This window comes from Poecile atricapillus, chromosome 3, assembly GCF_030490865.1.
Source record: "Poecile atricapillus isolate bPoeAtr1 chromosome 3, bPoeAtr1.hap1, whole genome shotgun sequence".
In the NCBI taxonomy this organism is placed as follows: Eukaryota; Metazoa; Chordata; class Aves; order Passeriformes; family Paridae; genus Poecile; species Poecile atricapillus.
The window spans coordinates 10,343,779-10,355,577 of NC_081251.1; the positions used below are offsets into that span (position 1 = coordinate 10,343,779).

Below are 11,799 nucleotides of genomic sequence, written 5' to 3' on the forward strand. Positions count from 1 at the left end.
GTAAGGTAGGGCAGGGCTTTCACCTTTCCCCGTCAGACTCGCCCGGCGGCAGAGGCGGGCAAAGCCCAACATGGCGGAAATGGCACTGCCCCCACCTCAGGTGCTGCCCCCGCCACCGCAGGTGAACGCGGGGCGTCAGTCCCAGGGCTGTTGTGATTGGTCGGAGCTGCTGTCAATCACCCGTCGCTGCGGCAGCACAGGCTCGCCCCGCTACGCTCTGCCGGCGGTTGATTGGTCAGTGCGGCGGTGACGCGCGCGCCGGGGGTTTTACGGCCCTCGGTGTCGGGAACTGCCCGGAGAGGGCGGGTGGTGGGTCTGGCGGTTGGAGCTCCGCGGTGCCGCCATGACGTTCAAGCGAAATCGTGACCGCTTATACAGCACTCGCTGCTGCGGCTGCTGCCATGTGCGCACCGGCACCATCATCCTGGGCACCTGGTACATGGTGAGAGTCGGGGGCGGCCAGCGGCTAAAGGGGCGGCGGTGGGGGCCGTGCTCAGCGCGCGTGCGCGGGGTGTTCGGTGGGGCGGGGGACCGGCGCCCGCGCGGCCGCTCTGAGGGACCGCGGGCTCCCGCTCCCCTCGCCCGGGTAGTTGTTCCCTTCCCCGAGGGACCGCGGTGTCCCGCTCCCCTCGCCCGGGTAGTTGTTCCCTTCCCCGAGGGACCGCGGGGTCCCGCTCCCCTCGCCCGGGCAGTTGCTCCCTTTCCTGAGGCGGTCGGGGGAAGATGCACGAGGGCATTTCCTGGGATCACCCAGCGAGGCTCGGGTTCCTCTTCTTTCCCGGGGTCTCCTTCGGGCTAACAGAGAAGCCCTGCTGTCTCTTGGCAGATTCCCTTGTGGTTGGAAAAAGAAAGTGAAGAGAAAGTTCTGAGCGTTTTAATTTGCGTCTCCGAGAGATTGTGTCACTCTTCTGTTTTTTGGTTTGGAGGGCTTGAGACTTTAATACACTACTGAGCGTGTTCTTGGTAAGGGAGGAGAGCTGGGGGAGGCTGGAATTTGGGGTATATAATAGGGGAATGAGATGAGGTACCCGTGAGTGGTGTGTAACCTCTGAGAGGAAGATGAAGAATGAACGAGAGCTTTGTGGCAAGGGAAGTTCCTGGTTATTCCATACTTTGTTCTCGACGCAGTGATTAAAGAGCAGTGGAAACAAATTTGGCTCCCAAAACACTTCCTTTTTTCTCACTGGTGAATGCTTTCTCTCTGAGAAAGAGCTGTGATAGTGAAGATGAAATATTAAAGTCCTGAACTAGGGTGACATAGAAATGTGAAAACACTACCAGGAAGTTAAAGGCCTGGAACCCTTAAAGGGGGCCTGAGCTCCCCTTTATTGAAGTCCTTCCTAATCTTTCTTTTCCCTTACCCTCATGGGCAGTAAAAATGAGGGGATAGTTTACAAAAGTTGCATCATAGCTTTTCTGTTCTGAAGCTGTAATCAAATCTGTATTCTCCCTTACTCTTCTCCAGATTATAAGAAACAAAGAATGCTGAATTTTTGTGCTTTGTGGTATGAATCAGCCATGTATAGAAACCGCCTTTAGAGGCATGAGGATTTGATTTTTGAGAGTTTATAGCTTATTTTCAACAAGTATGGGGAGATCCTATTTTTATGCGTCTTGGTCACTCAGTTGGCAAAAAAATGTACAGGCCAACAAAGTCGCTGGAGAGAGAGGACCTGAAGAAAAGGCAGGGTAGGGGGTTGGACATGTAACAAAACTTTAGGGAAAAGGTATCTCTTTTTCAAAGATAAATTGAACAAAAGTCTTGGTGCTGATTAAGTTTTGTTATTAGTTCATTACAAAGGAAAACGTCCATTGTAGTATTGAGAATCCAGTTCCTTTTGGAAACCTGCAAAGCACCCTGTGCTGATGGGTGGAGTTCAGGAATATGCTTCTGGTCAGTAATCCTTGTTACAGAACAAAAGCACCTCGCTGCCTTCCGCACTGCGATTCCTGTTCGCGGGAGCGTCTGTAAACCCAGGAACTTGCTGGGGGTGGGGGACAGGGAGATGTTTCCGTGGCCACAGACCTTGTAGCACTTCCAGTTTCTACCTCTCCTGCTGTGCTTATGTTTCCTCTTGTTGCCTGGATGCGGCACCTCTTTCTTCTTTCTGAATGGGTACTGGGGACGGTGGAAGCTGCGCCGGGCACCCGTGAGGCTGCGGCTCCCGCGGCGGAGCGCGGCTTTGATCTCGTGTAACCGCGGCCGCTCGGTCTGCCAGAGCGAAAAGTAGAGCTGAGTTCAAGGTAGCAGGGGGCGTGTAAAGCGCTTCAGAGGTGCGGATTTTTATTAAAAAAACCCTGTATATCGAACGCTTTGTTAAACCGTGCGTTGAATGTTTTTATGCAGTTCTCAGCTGTCACCTAGCAAAGGGTGAGAACTTTTAAGTCTGGCAACAGTTGGCTGTTTGAGCTGAAATAAGGTTATAAGGAAGCTTTAGGTGGTCTTGCTTAGTGCTTTAAATCAGAATTCAACTATAAATTACGCTTTTTTAAAGGTAAATTACGGTTTGCACAGTAAAAGTTAAATTTAACTGCCTGCTGCCAGACTTTAAAAAAATGGTCTAGAATATGTCAGGTTTTTTAGACATGTTAATTAACGCACCATTTAAGTATAGCTCTTAGTCTTTCAGGTTCTTAGAAGTATTTCTAAATCAATTAAATAATCTCTACTTTTAAGTTACGGTGGGACAAATACTAATAACTTTCTCTAGGGTGATGGGTTTTGGTTTGTGGGTTTGGTGGGGTTTTTTGTTTGTGTTTTGTATGTTTTGGTTTTGTTGGGCTCTTTTTTTAAGGATGTAGCTTCTTGGAGGGGGAGAATGTTTAGTTCAAGGATAGTTTTATGTTACTGAAAATCTTGCATTTTACTATATAAACTGTGTTCTTGTGCAGTGCAGTCCTGAAGGAATTTGCTATCACTTAAAATGGAGTCTCATAGCAATCTACTCCAGATGTTTTAGTAAGATAAGACTTCTGTCTACTTAATACATGTGTTATTCTTATGTAAACATTTCTTTAGGCATTTTCCTATTCTTTGCTTGTTTGTATACTGTTAAGTCATGTGTGTAATTAACTTTACTGCTCACTAGAACAGTTTTATCACTGTCCTTGCTGTGTGCTTCTGCAAGTCCAGAGAGAATGAGGTCTACCTTCTAAAATGTCTGCTGCTGATGCTGTGTGAACAGAGCGTGTCTCAAGCACAGTTCTCTCCGTGTGCTGCTGCTGTTTGTGTTCAATAAATAAAAGCATATTTACCAAAAGAAAAGTTAAGAACATTTCTGGCAGAATTGTACTTGAGTTCCAGGACTGATAAAGCTTGATTAGCTGTGCAACACCCACTGCTGTTCTGTGTAGGAAGGAAAAAGAAACCTCCTGTTCCTCTCTCCATAGTTTCAATCGTGTTGCTTTGAAGTTTGTTTCTTCCTGTAAACTTTCATATTGGGCACTGCGCTTTCCAGAAACCGGAAGCACAAACACTGCACTGGCAAAAATATGATCAGAGTTCAGTAAATAGCATAAAAGCCAATAGCATTGTTTTGGAGGGAGCGGCTGGTGTGTTCTGGCAGCAAACTTCAGGGCTGGAGTCAGTGATGCAATTGCTGCTGGTTAGCAGGAGCTGAGGGGGATCTCTGGAGTTGCTTGTTCACTGAACCAGATAGACAGAAATGAGCCAATATAACTGGTCTCAGTCTAATACTGGTAGTGCTACAGGCTCTGAAGTACCCTCTTTAGAATTACTCTTCAGTTTTTATTATTTCAGTATATTAATAAACGAGACCAAATCAGAATCTTCATCTTGGATTTTTTTTTTTTTCCTTTGTTGGGAACATGTCTAGGGAAAAAATAATGGAAAAGTGAAAGGAAAATGAGTGTAGTAGTGCAAGGCAAGTTCCCTCTTCCCCCTCATAAAGGGATACAAGCAAATTAAAAGTAGGAATTCTTGGTTTTGCCCAAGTCACTCAGGGTGCTTGGGGAAAACTAGACTTCATGTCCAGGCCTCCAGAGAGATGAAGCACTTACATTATGAGACATAAAGTGTACACAGTGGAGATAAAACTCACTAATTGAAAAGGTTATGCTTGTTAGTAGTTCCAGAGTATTTTAGAGAGTTCTAATCACATGGGGCACTAATATTTCTGTTACCAGTGTATAATAAATGCTGACTTGCTAATTGAGAATTTGAATTTTTAGCTATTTGAATTATGATGCGAGCTACACCAAACTTTTAAACGTAACTATCCCAGATATTAAAATGTAAAATACACTCCTTAAACTACTACAGAACTAAATTAAGGTTATTTTCATCTTAATGGAGTTCTTTTTTGAATAAGAACTTGAACATGCATTTTGCAAATTATTTTTGTTACTATTTTTTATTTCCTAGCATAAAAGACCAGAATGAGGCTGCTGAGATTTCTGAGGTTTTACTTTAGGATGCTGCACAGTATCTGCTGAGTGCTGTCTTGTCAGGTTTGGGGTTTTTTCTGAATAGTTTTTGGTTTGTTTTTTTTTTAGGGGAATATGGTGATAGGTTTAATTCTCATATTACACTGAGGTATACATGAGTTATGTTTTTTGACCTCTCTATGTAGACATTTGTGGACATACTTGATTTGCAGTGAGTATATACTTAAAAGCTCTAATGATGTTCTGTGGTCCAAACCATAGTCTTGCTGCCTATTACATCGATTATTTTGAAACAAGCCTTGTGGTCTTGCTGTTATCAAGCTTCTGGGAAAGAATGGAAGGAGTTAAAATAGAGGCTCTGGCTGGCTCTGTAGCTCTTAATTGAAATCCATATGTTAAATGTGTTGAATTACTCAGTGTTGTGATGGATTTGTAAACAGCAGTAATGGAGTGCTGGAAACCCTGAGGTGTTAATTGGCAGAGGTTTGGGTTTGTTTTTGTTTAGATTTGTTTTGGTTGGTTACTATTTTTATTTGGTCTCATTGATTCTGATAGACTGGATTTGGAATGACTTTCTTTTCTCTTTTACTTGCATACTATTTCAGGTTGACAAAATAAACCCTTAGTACTTGGAACTGTACTCAGTAACTAGTGAAATTACTAAGGACTTTGGTATGTTGAATTATGATGATTGATAGGATGAAAATAAAAAAAGTAACAGACGAGGAGTTACAATCTCAAAATTCTGAGGCATTCAAGTTTTTCAGTACTTCTATAGTAATTCAAGTGCTGCTTGCTCTTTATCCTGAAGCAGGTAGCCTATCATGGCAAACTCATGACTGTGTATAAACAGTAGATGATTTAGTTGCAATTGAACATCTACCTTTATGCTTTATAAAGTAGAGATGAATGTTTTAACTGCCAGAGACCTGAACCTTGACATGGGCTCTTTGAAACAAGTACAGTGCAGTAAGGTATTTTCCAGAATCCCCAGTTCATTCACAGAGAGGAGGAAATAGAAGGGTTGAAAATGCATTGAGAGCAGAAGGCCAGAGTACAGAAGGACAAACCAGGCGTAAGATGAAAGTGTTCTATATGTGTGACCAGGATTGAAGCAAAATGAGAATTAAAGACAAGAGGTAGAGGAACAAAAGTTTTGCCCTTTAAGAAGTGTCCTGTAAGAGTGAAAATGTGTGCATTTCAAGGCAAAAGATATTGGTGGTTAAGCTGTTTTGGTTACGATGTTTTATATTCCAAGGCATAAAATGCCTTATAAAAATACAACTGGGTCAAAATAGCTGGAAATTTTAGTAAGTTTGTGTAATACATGATGAGATGATTGCATTTCTACAAAGTGACCAACTTTGACTCCACTAAAGGCTTCTTTTTAGCAGAAAGTACAAGCAAACTTATCACCATATATCTCTAAACCCCTGGGAAAAAAAGAAAATAAGAAAAAACGAATAAAAACAGTGAGGGGAAAAAAGTTATAGGAACTGTGAGTCTGAAAATTTTTAAAAGGTTAGAAATATTTTTTTCCTTACTGAAATCTTCAGTAATTGTACATAGACTTGCCACCATCATTGACTCCTGGAACCAGGCCAGTAGAAGAAGTACCTGGCAAATGTTCTTAAGTTGTGAGAAACTGCAAACTATTTTTTTTTTTTTTTTTTTTTTTTTTTTTTTTTTTTTTTTTTTTAGGCTAATTGGATGGGATCCTGCTGGTGGTGGTGACAGTACTGAATTCTGACTGGAAAATGTCTGCAGCTTGAAAATACCATCATGAGTTTTTTTGTGTTATGTAACCTTTGGCATATGTCTCCAGATATGTCCCTGTAGACTTTGAATACATTATAAATGCTGTCAGGGCAATTTTACAGAGGCTTAAGCTACTTTTGAGTCTTTGAGCTCTTACTGAAGACATTTCTGGTGTGTACTAAAATGGGGCAACAGAAGGATTCTTAAGTGGCAGTGTGAGGGAGGAGAAGGACTGGTGAGCACACAGCCCATGCTGAATGTGTGCATGATCTTTGTGTGAAACTTTTTAACTTCTCCTGTGGTTGTGTAGACCTTTCTGATAAGGACTGGTGAGGTTTTAATAAGTGATCTGGGAAGCAGAGGGAGATTTTCTAACTTATTAAAGCTGAAACATGGCAGAAGCCCAGTAATTTATTTGTGTGTTAAATTAATTAAATTTGTTGTAGAAAGCAGAAATTCTTTCCAAATATTTCTCATTCTGTACCTTTACCTTCCTGACCATTTTTAATGATTTCCAGTTAACAAATCTATACATTCATCAAGCAGAATCAGCTTAATTATATTATTTGAATCCTAGGAACCTTACCATCCTCTCAATTTGCAAAATTATCTAATTGTGATTCATTGAACTTAGCAAGTGCTCCACGTTCTTCGGGTCATTTTGGTAGTGGTTTAACTAAATCAGCTTGAAATTTAACTGTAAGTTGGGCTCTTCTTTTTTTCTTCCACATACAGGCAAAGTGAAGAGTTTATTTTTAACTGTAATAAAGGATTATTAGTGGTCATTAAAAAATCTTGCAGTGTAATTAACCTTGAGGTAACTGTGATCTCTCTCAGGTGGTGAACTTACTGATGGGCATCTTGTTGACAGTAGAAGTGACTCATCCAAATATGGTGCCAACTGTTGATATCCAGTATGAAGTCATTGGGAATTACTATGCTTCCGAGAGAATGGCTGGTAGGTCTAGAACACTGCTGGCTGATTGGAATGTAAAGCATGCAGTATCATGGATTTGTCTTACACTAGGTTGTAATGTACACATATATCTTTTAAATATGGTTATCTTGTTTTCTGAATTTCTCTTCAATTATTCTGGGATTGAATTCTTTTACAAGAATAAAAAAAACTTTCTGGACTATTATTTTAACTTCATTTTATGCCCAAGTATCTTAAGTGATGAGATTTCTTGGCCTTCTGATGCTTTTGAGTGTTGAAGTATGTGTGGGACATCTGATTCACTTTCTCCATTAACATTAACTTTGCTGTCTCAGTGAAACAAACAGCAGAAAACAAGTTTAAAGACTTTCCTTCTGAATTTTTGGTCATCTTCATACATCAGGAAATACCTTAGAGCTCCTGCCTATGAATTTACTAAGAAGAAAAACATACCTTTCAAAGAAAAGTGGAAGGATTGGAATGCCAAGTACTTGAGTGAAACCAAAGTGTTTCCTCTAAGTTTCACCTGCAGAATAAATGAAAGGGAAAGCACCATGAACAGAATTAAGCCTACTCTTCATTCTGTTACGCAGTGTATGATGTATACAAGTGTAATTGGTGTCAAGCTTTTTAACTATTGTATCTGTAAACTTGTGCATATGCTTTGCTTCTTTTGGTTTTAAATGTGCAGAAATATGTGTAATGTGGCACTTCTAATCTACCTCAGTCTGTTGTATCACATAAAAATTTAGGGAGGGTCAGATTCAGTGAAGTTAAATAGTACAGCACAAAACTGGGTTTTGAGCATTTTGGATTAATTGTTCATGACTGAGTTGAGGATCAGTTATGACCTGTGACTGTAAAGCATATTTACTAGTAATGCAATAAGAGTGGGAGCAAGGACCAAATTCTTCATGAGGCTAAGATACTAAGTAAAATCACAGCAGATAATCTGTAAAATGTCATATGATCTGTAAAGGATGTTGGTGTACTTGGTAGCCTTAAGCTTATATGAGTAAAAGATGCTTCTGAAGCTGCAGGTGCTTTCTTCACTCTTTAGTGTAAAGTCTGTTACATGCTTTTGACTTAAAAACTTAGTCCTTATGTTGAGATCTGGCCTAGAGAATTTTGTGTGCATGAAAGAACATTACAGATATTATTGTATTTGTGTATACTCTGAGTAATAACTCCTCAGAAGACATCCACACTTACTGGTGATTGCTGAGACTTAGGTCTGGTCAACACAGTGCGTTTCAGACATGGGGAGGCTCTTTCTTGATGCCATCTGTATATGTAGATATTATTACCTTTCACTGAATTGGATATGTAAGTGCTTCCACAGTGTGTCTTTTCAAATTAATTGCAGAGTAGAAAGGGTTCTCAGATAATCTCTTTTTCAAGCAAGAGAATTATAAAATTTTGGCTTCAATATTGCTAAAAAGCAGTAATTTACCACATCTATAGACTCAAGCTGGTTTCTTTGTGTTTAAAAAGGAACAAGTGTAATGTAACTTGTGGAAAGCAGCTGTAGTTCTGTCATCAGTAACTGTGATGCACAAGGAGAATCTTTATCCTGCAACTTCCATGAATGTCCTCGATTTTGCTACAAATTGGTTTCTGTTCAACTGCCTTTTCTTGTAACTAGTGGGATACCTTCCACACAGTGATTTCCTGTTTTCCTTAGTGTTACTGAAGGAGCAGTGCTGCTCTCACTGCCAATGACCAAATTACGTAACCAAACCATTTTCAAGTGTAAAGGTTGATACTGTGTTAGCCTCACTTAAGATTCTGTCGAGCTTTAAAGTTAATCACTCACATACTTTCAGCATTGACACACATTGCAAATCAACATCATTATGGTGCATTCCTGTCAAACTATGTTAAGCTTCTAATTGGTGTTCCTGGGCTTTAGTCAGGCTTTTGATTAAGGCAGAATAGTTGTAGGTCTTCTTGAACTAGATCTTTTTCTGTTAGGAAGGATCTGAGCTACTCTATTCTGCTGCTGCTGGTTGGCACAGATGAGTCAGTTGAGAACAGATCACAGTAATGGACAAAACTTGGGTACCTGTCAGCTGCAGTATGACAACTCCAGGAAATGACTGATTCTTATTGTTTTTCTTTTAATGCAGAAAATGCCTGTGTTCTGTTTGCTATCTCCCTCCTCATGTTCACAATCAGTGCAATGATGGTGTATGGTGCCATTGCTGTAAGTATATTTATAATCCATGGTTTTAAAGTTGCTACTTGATTTTTTTAACTAAATAATTTACAGCATGCTCCTTTTTTCTATATCTCCTTAGCATCGTGTAGGTTGGCTGATCCCATTTTTCTGTTACCAACTCTTTGACTTTGTGCTCAGTTGTCTGGTTGCCATCAGCTCTCTAACCTACTTGCCCAGAATCAAGGATTACCTGGAGCAGTTGGTAAGTATTCAGCTGAAGCTGATGTTTTACATTTGAAATTAAAGTTTGTTTTGATTGGATCAGTGACTGAGCTACACTTTCCTTCCTGTGCATAAGAAAAAAAATTCAGCCTGCAGCAGCCATAGGTGGTTATAGTGGGATGGTAGCTTATCAGAGGTGGAAGAGTTAAAGGTGTCATTCCTCCCTAAAACAAAAGACAGGGAGAGTAAGGAAAGAATTGTGATGGGAACTACTGGTTTAAACTTTGTTGGTTACAATTGGACTTGGAAGTGTATTCGTAACCCTCAAAGCAATGGGGCTCAGTGGCAAATTTGCTACTGCAGATTAAAAATGCGTTGACCCTTATTTGGTAGGGAAGGGGAACAGAAGTGTAGGTAAGGATTCCTGCAGCATTACGCATGGAATCTGAGATTCCAAGCTTTCCCTTTTCCATTCTATGTGTCTCTTCTCAAGTTGCAACAACACTTTCTAAGAAAACTGAAATGGAATTCTCACTAACACTGCCTGTGTTTTAACTGCAAGAGTCAATGCATAGAGCATACCATCAGCAGGGACCACAAGCTCTGGCTGGCTGGTGTTCTGATCTTTTCAAGTAGATGTTTAAAAACAAGTCCTTTTTAAAACATAAAACATTACATTGGTGTTTGAGAGAGGCTTTGTTCCTGTGGTCAGGGAAGGAAAATAGACAGGTTTTCAGAAGCTCTGTTTTGTCTCCTCCAAGTTTGGGAGTGGCTTCTTATGCTGCACACCTGTGTTACAGGTTGGACTGACAGGATGTAGTTAACAGTAAGTCATTAAAGAGCTGTGGAGGACCATAAGTACAAATACTGTCCTGCAGCTGTGAAGAAGAGTCTTTGTTGGGCCAAGACTGATGAAGTGACTAGGGACACAGACTGTACTGTAGTGATCTGTTCCTGTGGGACAGAGGCAGGCTAAGTACTCTGTTTTGTGGGAGGATAAAGAGGAAACTTATTAGAAATGGAACTTTTTGTTTCAGGGGAGTAGTTTATACAAAGGTTTGTTGCATTTGGTGTGAAGTTTGGATGTTTTTCTATCATATTTGATTGTGCAGTGTTCGTTCTTCCCTTTTACTCCCTTCCCCCCTCTGTTTTTTTCACTAGCCGGATTTCCCTTACAAAGAAGATCTCCTTTCTTTGGACTCCAGCTGTCTCTTGTTTATTGTTCTGGTGTTCTTTGTTTTATTTATCATTTTAAAGGTAAGTTAAAACTTAATCATGTAACTGTTGCAAGAGTTAATAAGCATTAAGACACTGTCAATCTTAGTTAATTCTCAATGCTGAATTGAGAACCCAGCTTGCCACCCTAATGCTGAGGTAAGAACTTCTTTGAGCACAATTGTTAGGCTGTTCAGTTCTGGTATGACTTAATATGTTGTGTACTGGTGTCTTCAGCTAACGTGTGTGTGCACTGGGGTGTGCTTATGCAGCTCTGCCCTTCCTGAGGAGGAAGGAGGAATGCAAAGAGACTTTATTTATGTAGAGATAATTTTAATATTTGTAAGTTTGTAGTGAAATACTGAGTTAATGCATACAAGTTTCTAAACAAAATGTTTAAATTTGATTAGCACTGCTGAGTCAGATAGATTAGTTGAATGAATCTGTGAATTCTTTTGCTAAAACCTGTGTGGTGCATCCTCTCTGAGTCACTGTGACAGCAAAGCTAAATGGAGAGGAACATAGGTATGTGGCCAGGTCTGTGAAATAGCAACCATTCCTTGGATATGTATTGCCTAAGTTGATTTATGCTCCTTTTTATCATAAAAATGTAATCCAACACTTAATTTCTGAATCAACCAATGCTTATGAGGTATTTAAAAAGAAATCTCTCTTCTTTCAGGCATATCTAATTAACTGTGTATGGAACTGCTATAAATACATCAACAACAGAAATTTTCCAGAGATTGCTGTGTACCCTGCTTTTGAAGCTCCTCCACAGGTAATCTCTTTTTGAGATAAAAGGAAACAGTATCATTAATTTTGAAGTAGAAAATCACCATGTCCATGTGTGTTTCCAAGCCTTGTCCAGCTTTCTAAAGAAAGACTGGAAAGATAAAAAATTTTTAAGCAGCTAATTTTGTGGTAGGTAATTTCTTAGCTAAATTCTGACAGTGCCTAAAAGGAGGGTCTTTAGAGAGAAGTCTTTGTATGTTTTTCTTGTGGTAGAGGGAAGTTTTGATTGCACCAGTCCAAACCTTCCTTGCTGCTTTGCAAAGTCAAGATGCAGTGGGGTGTGGAAGGAATGACCCAGGGTTAG

The 11,799-nt window shown here is 40.3% G+C and overlaps 1 protein-coding gene across 2 annotated transcripts in view; it reads left to right on the top strand.

Annotated features, from left to right (window-relative positions):
* The first annotated feature begins 259 nt into the window (after positions 1-259).
* LAPTM4A (lysosomal protein transmembrane 4 alpha) overlaps positions 260-11,799 on the top strand; it is a 12,516-nt gene continuing 976 nt past the window's right edge. The window contains exons 1-6 of one of the 2 annotated variants that reach the window (XM_058835449.1): positions 260-442; positions 7,003-7,123; positions 9,232-9,308; positions 9,403-9,525; positions 10,647-10,742; positions 11,383-11,481. In XM_058835449.1, coding sequence (XP_058691432.1) covers positions 344-442; positions 7,003-7,123; positions 9,232-9,308; positions 9,403-9,525; positions 10,647-10,742; positions 11,383-11,481 — 615 coding nt within the window. In that variant the 5' untranslated portion in view covers positions 260-343. Of the gene's footprint in view, positions 443-2,069; positions 2,275-7,002; positions 7,124-9,231; positions 9,309-9,402; positions 9,526-10,646; positions 10,743-11,382; positions 11,482-11,799 lie in introns of those variants that run through there. The other variant, XM_058835450.1, reaches the window with a different exon arrangement.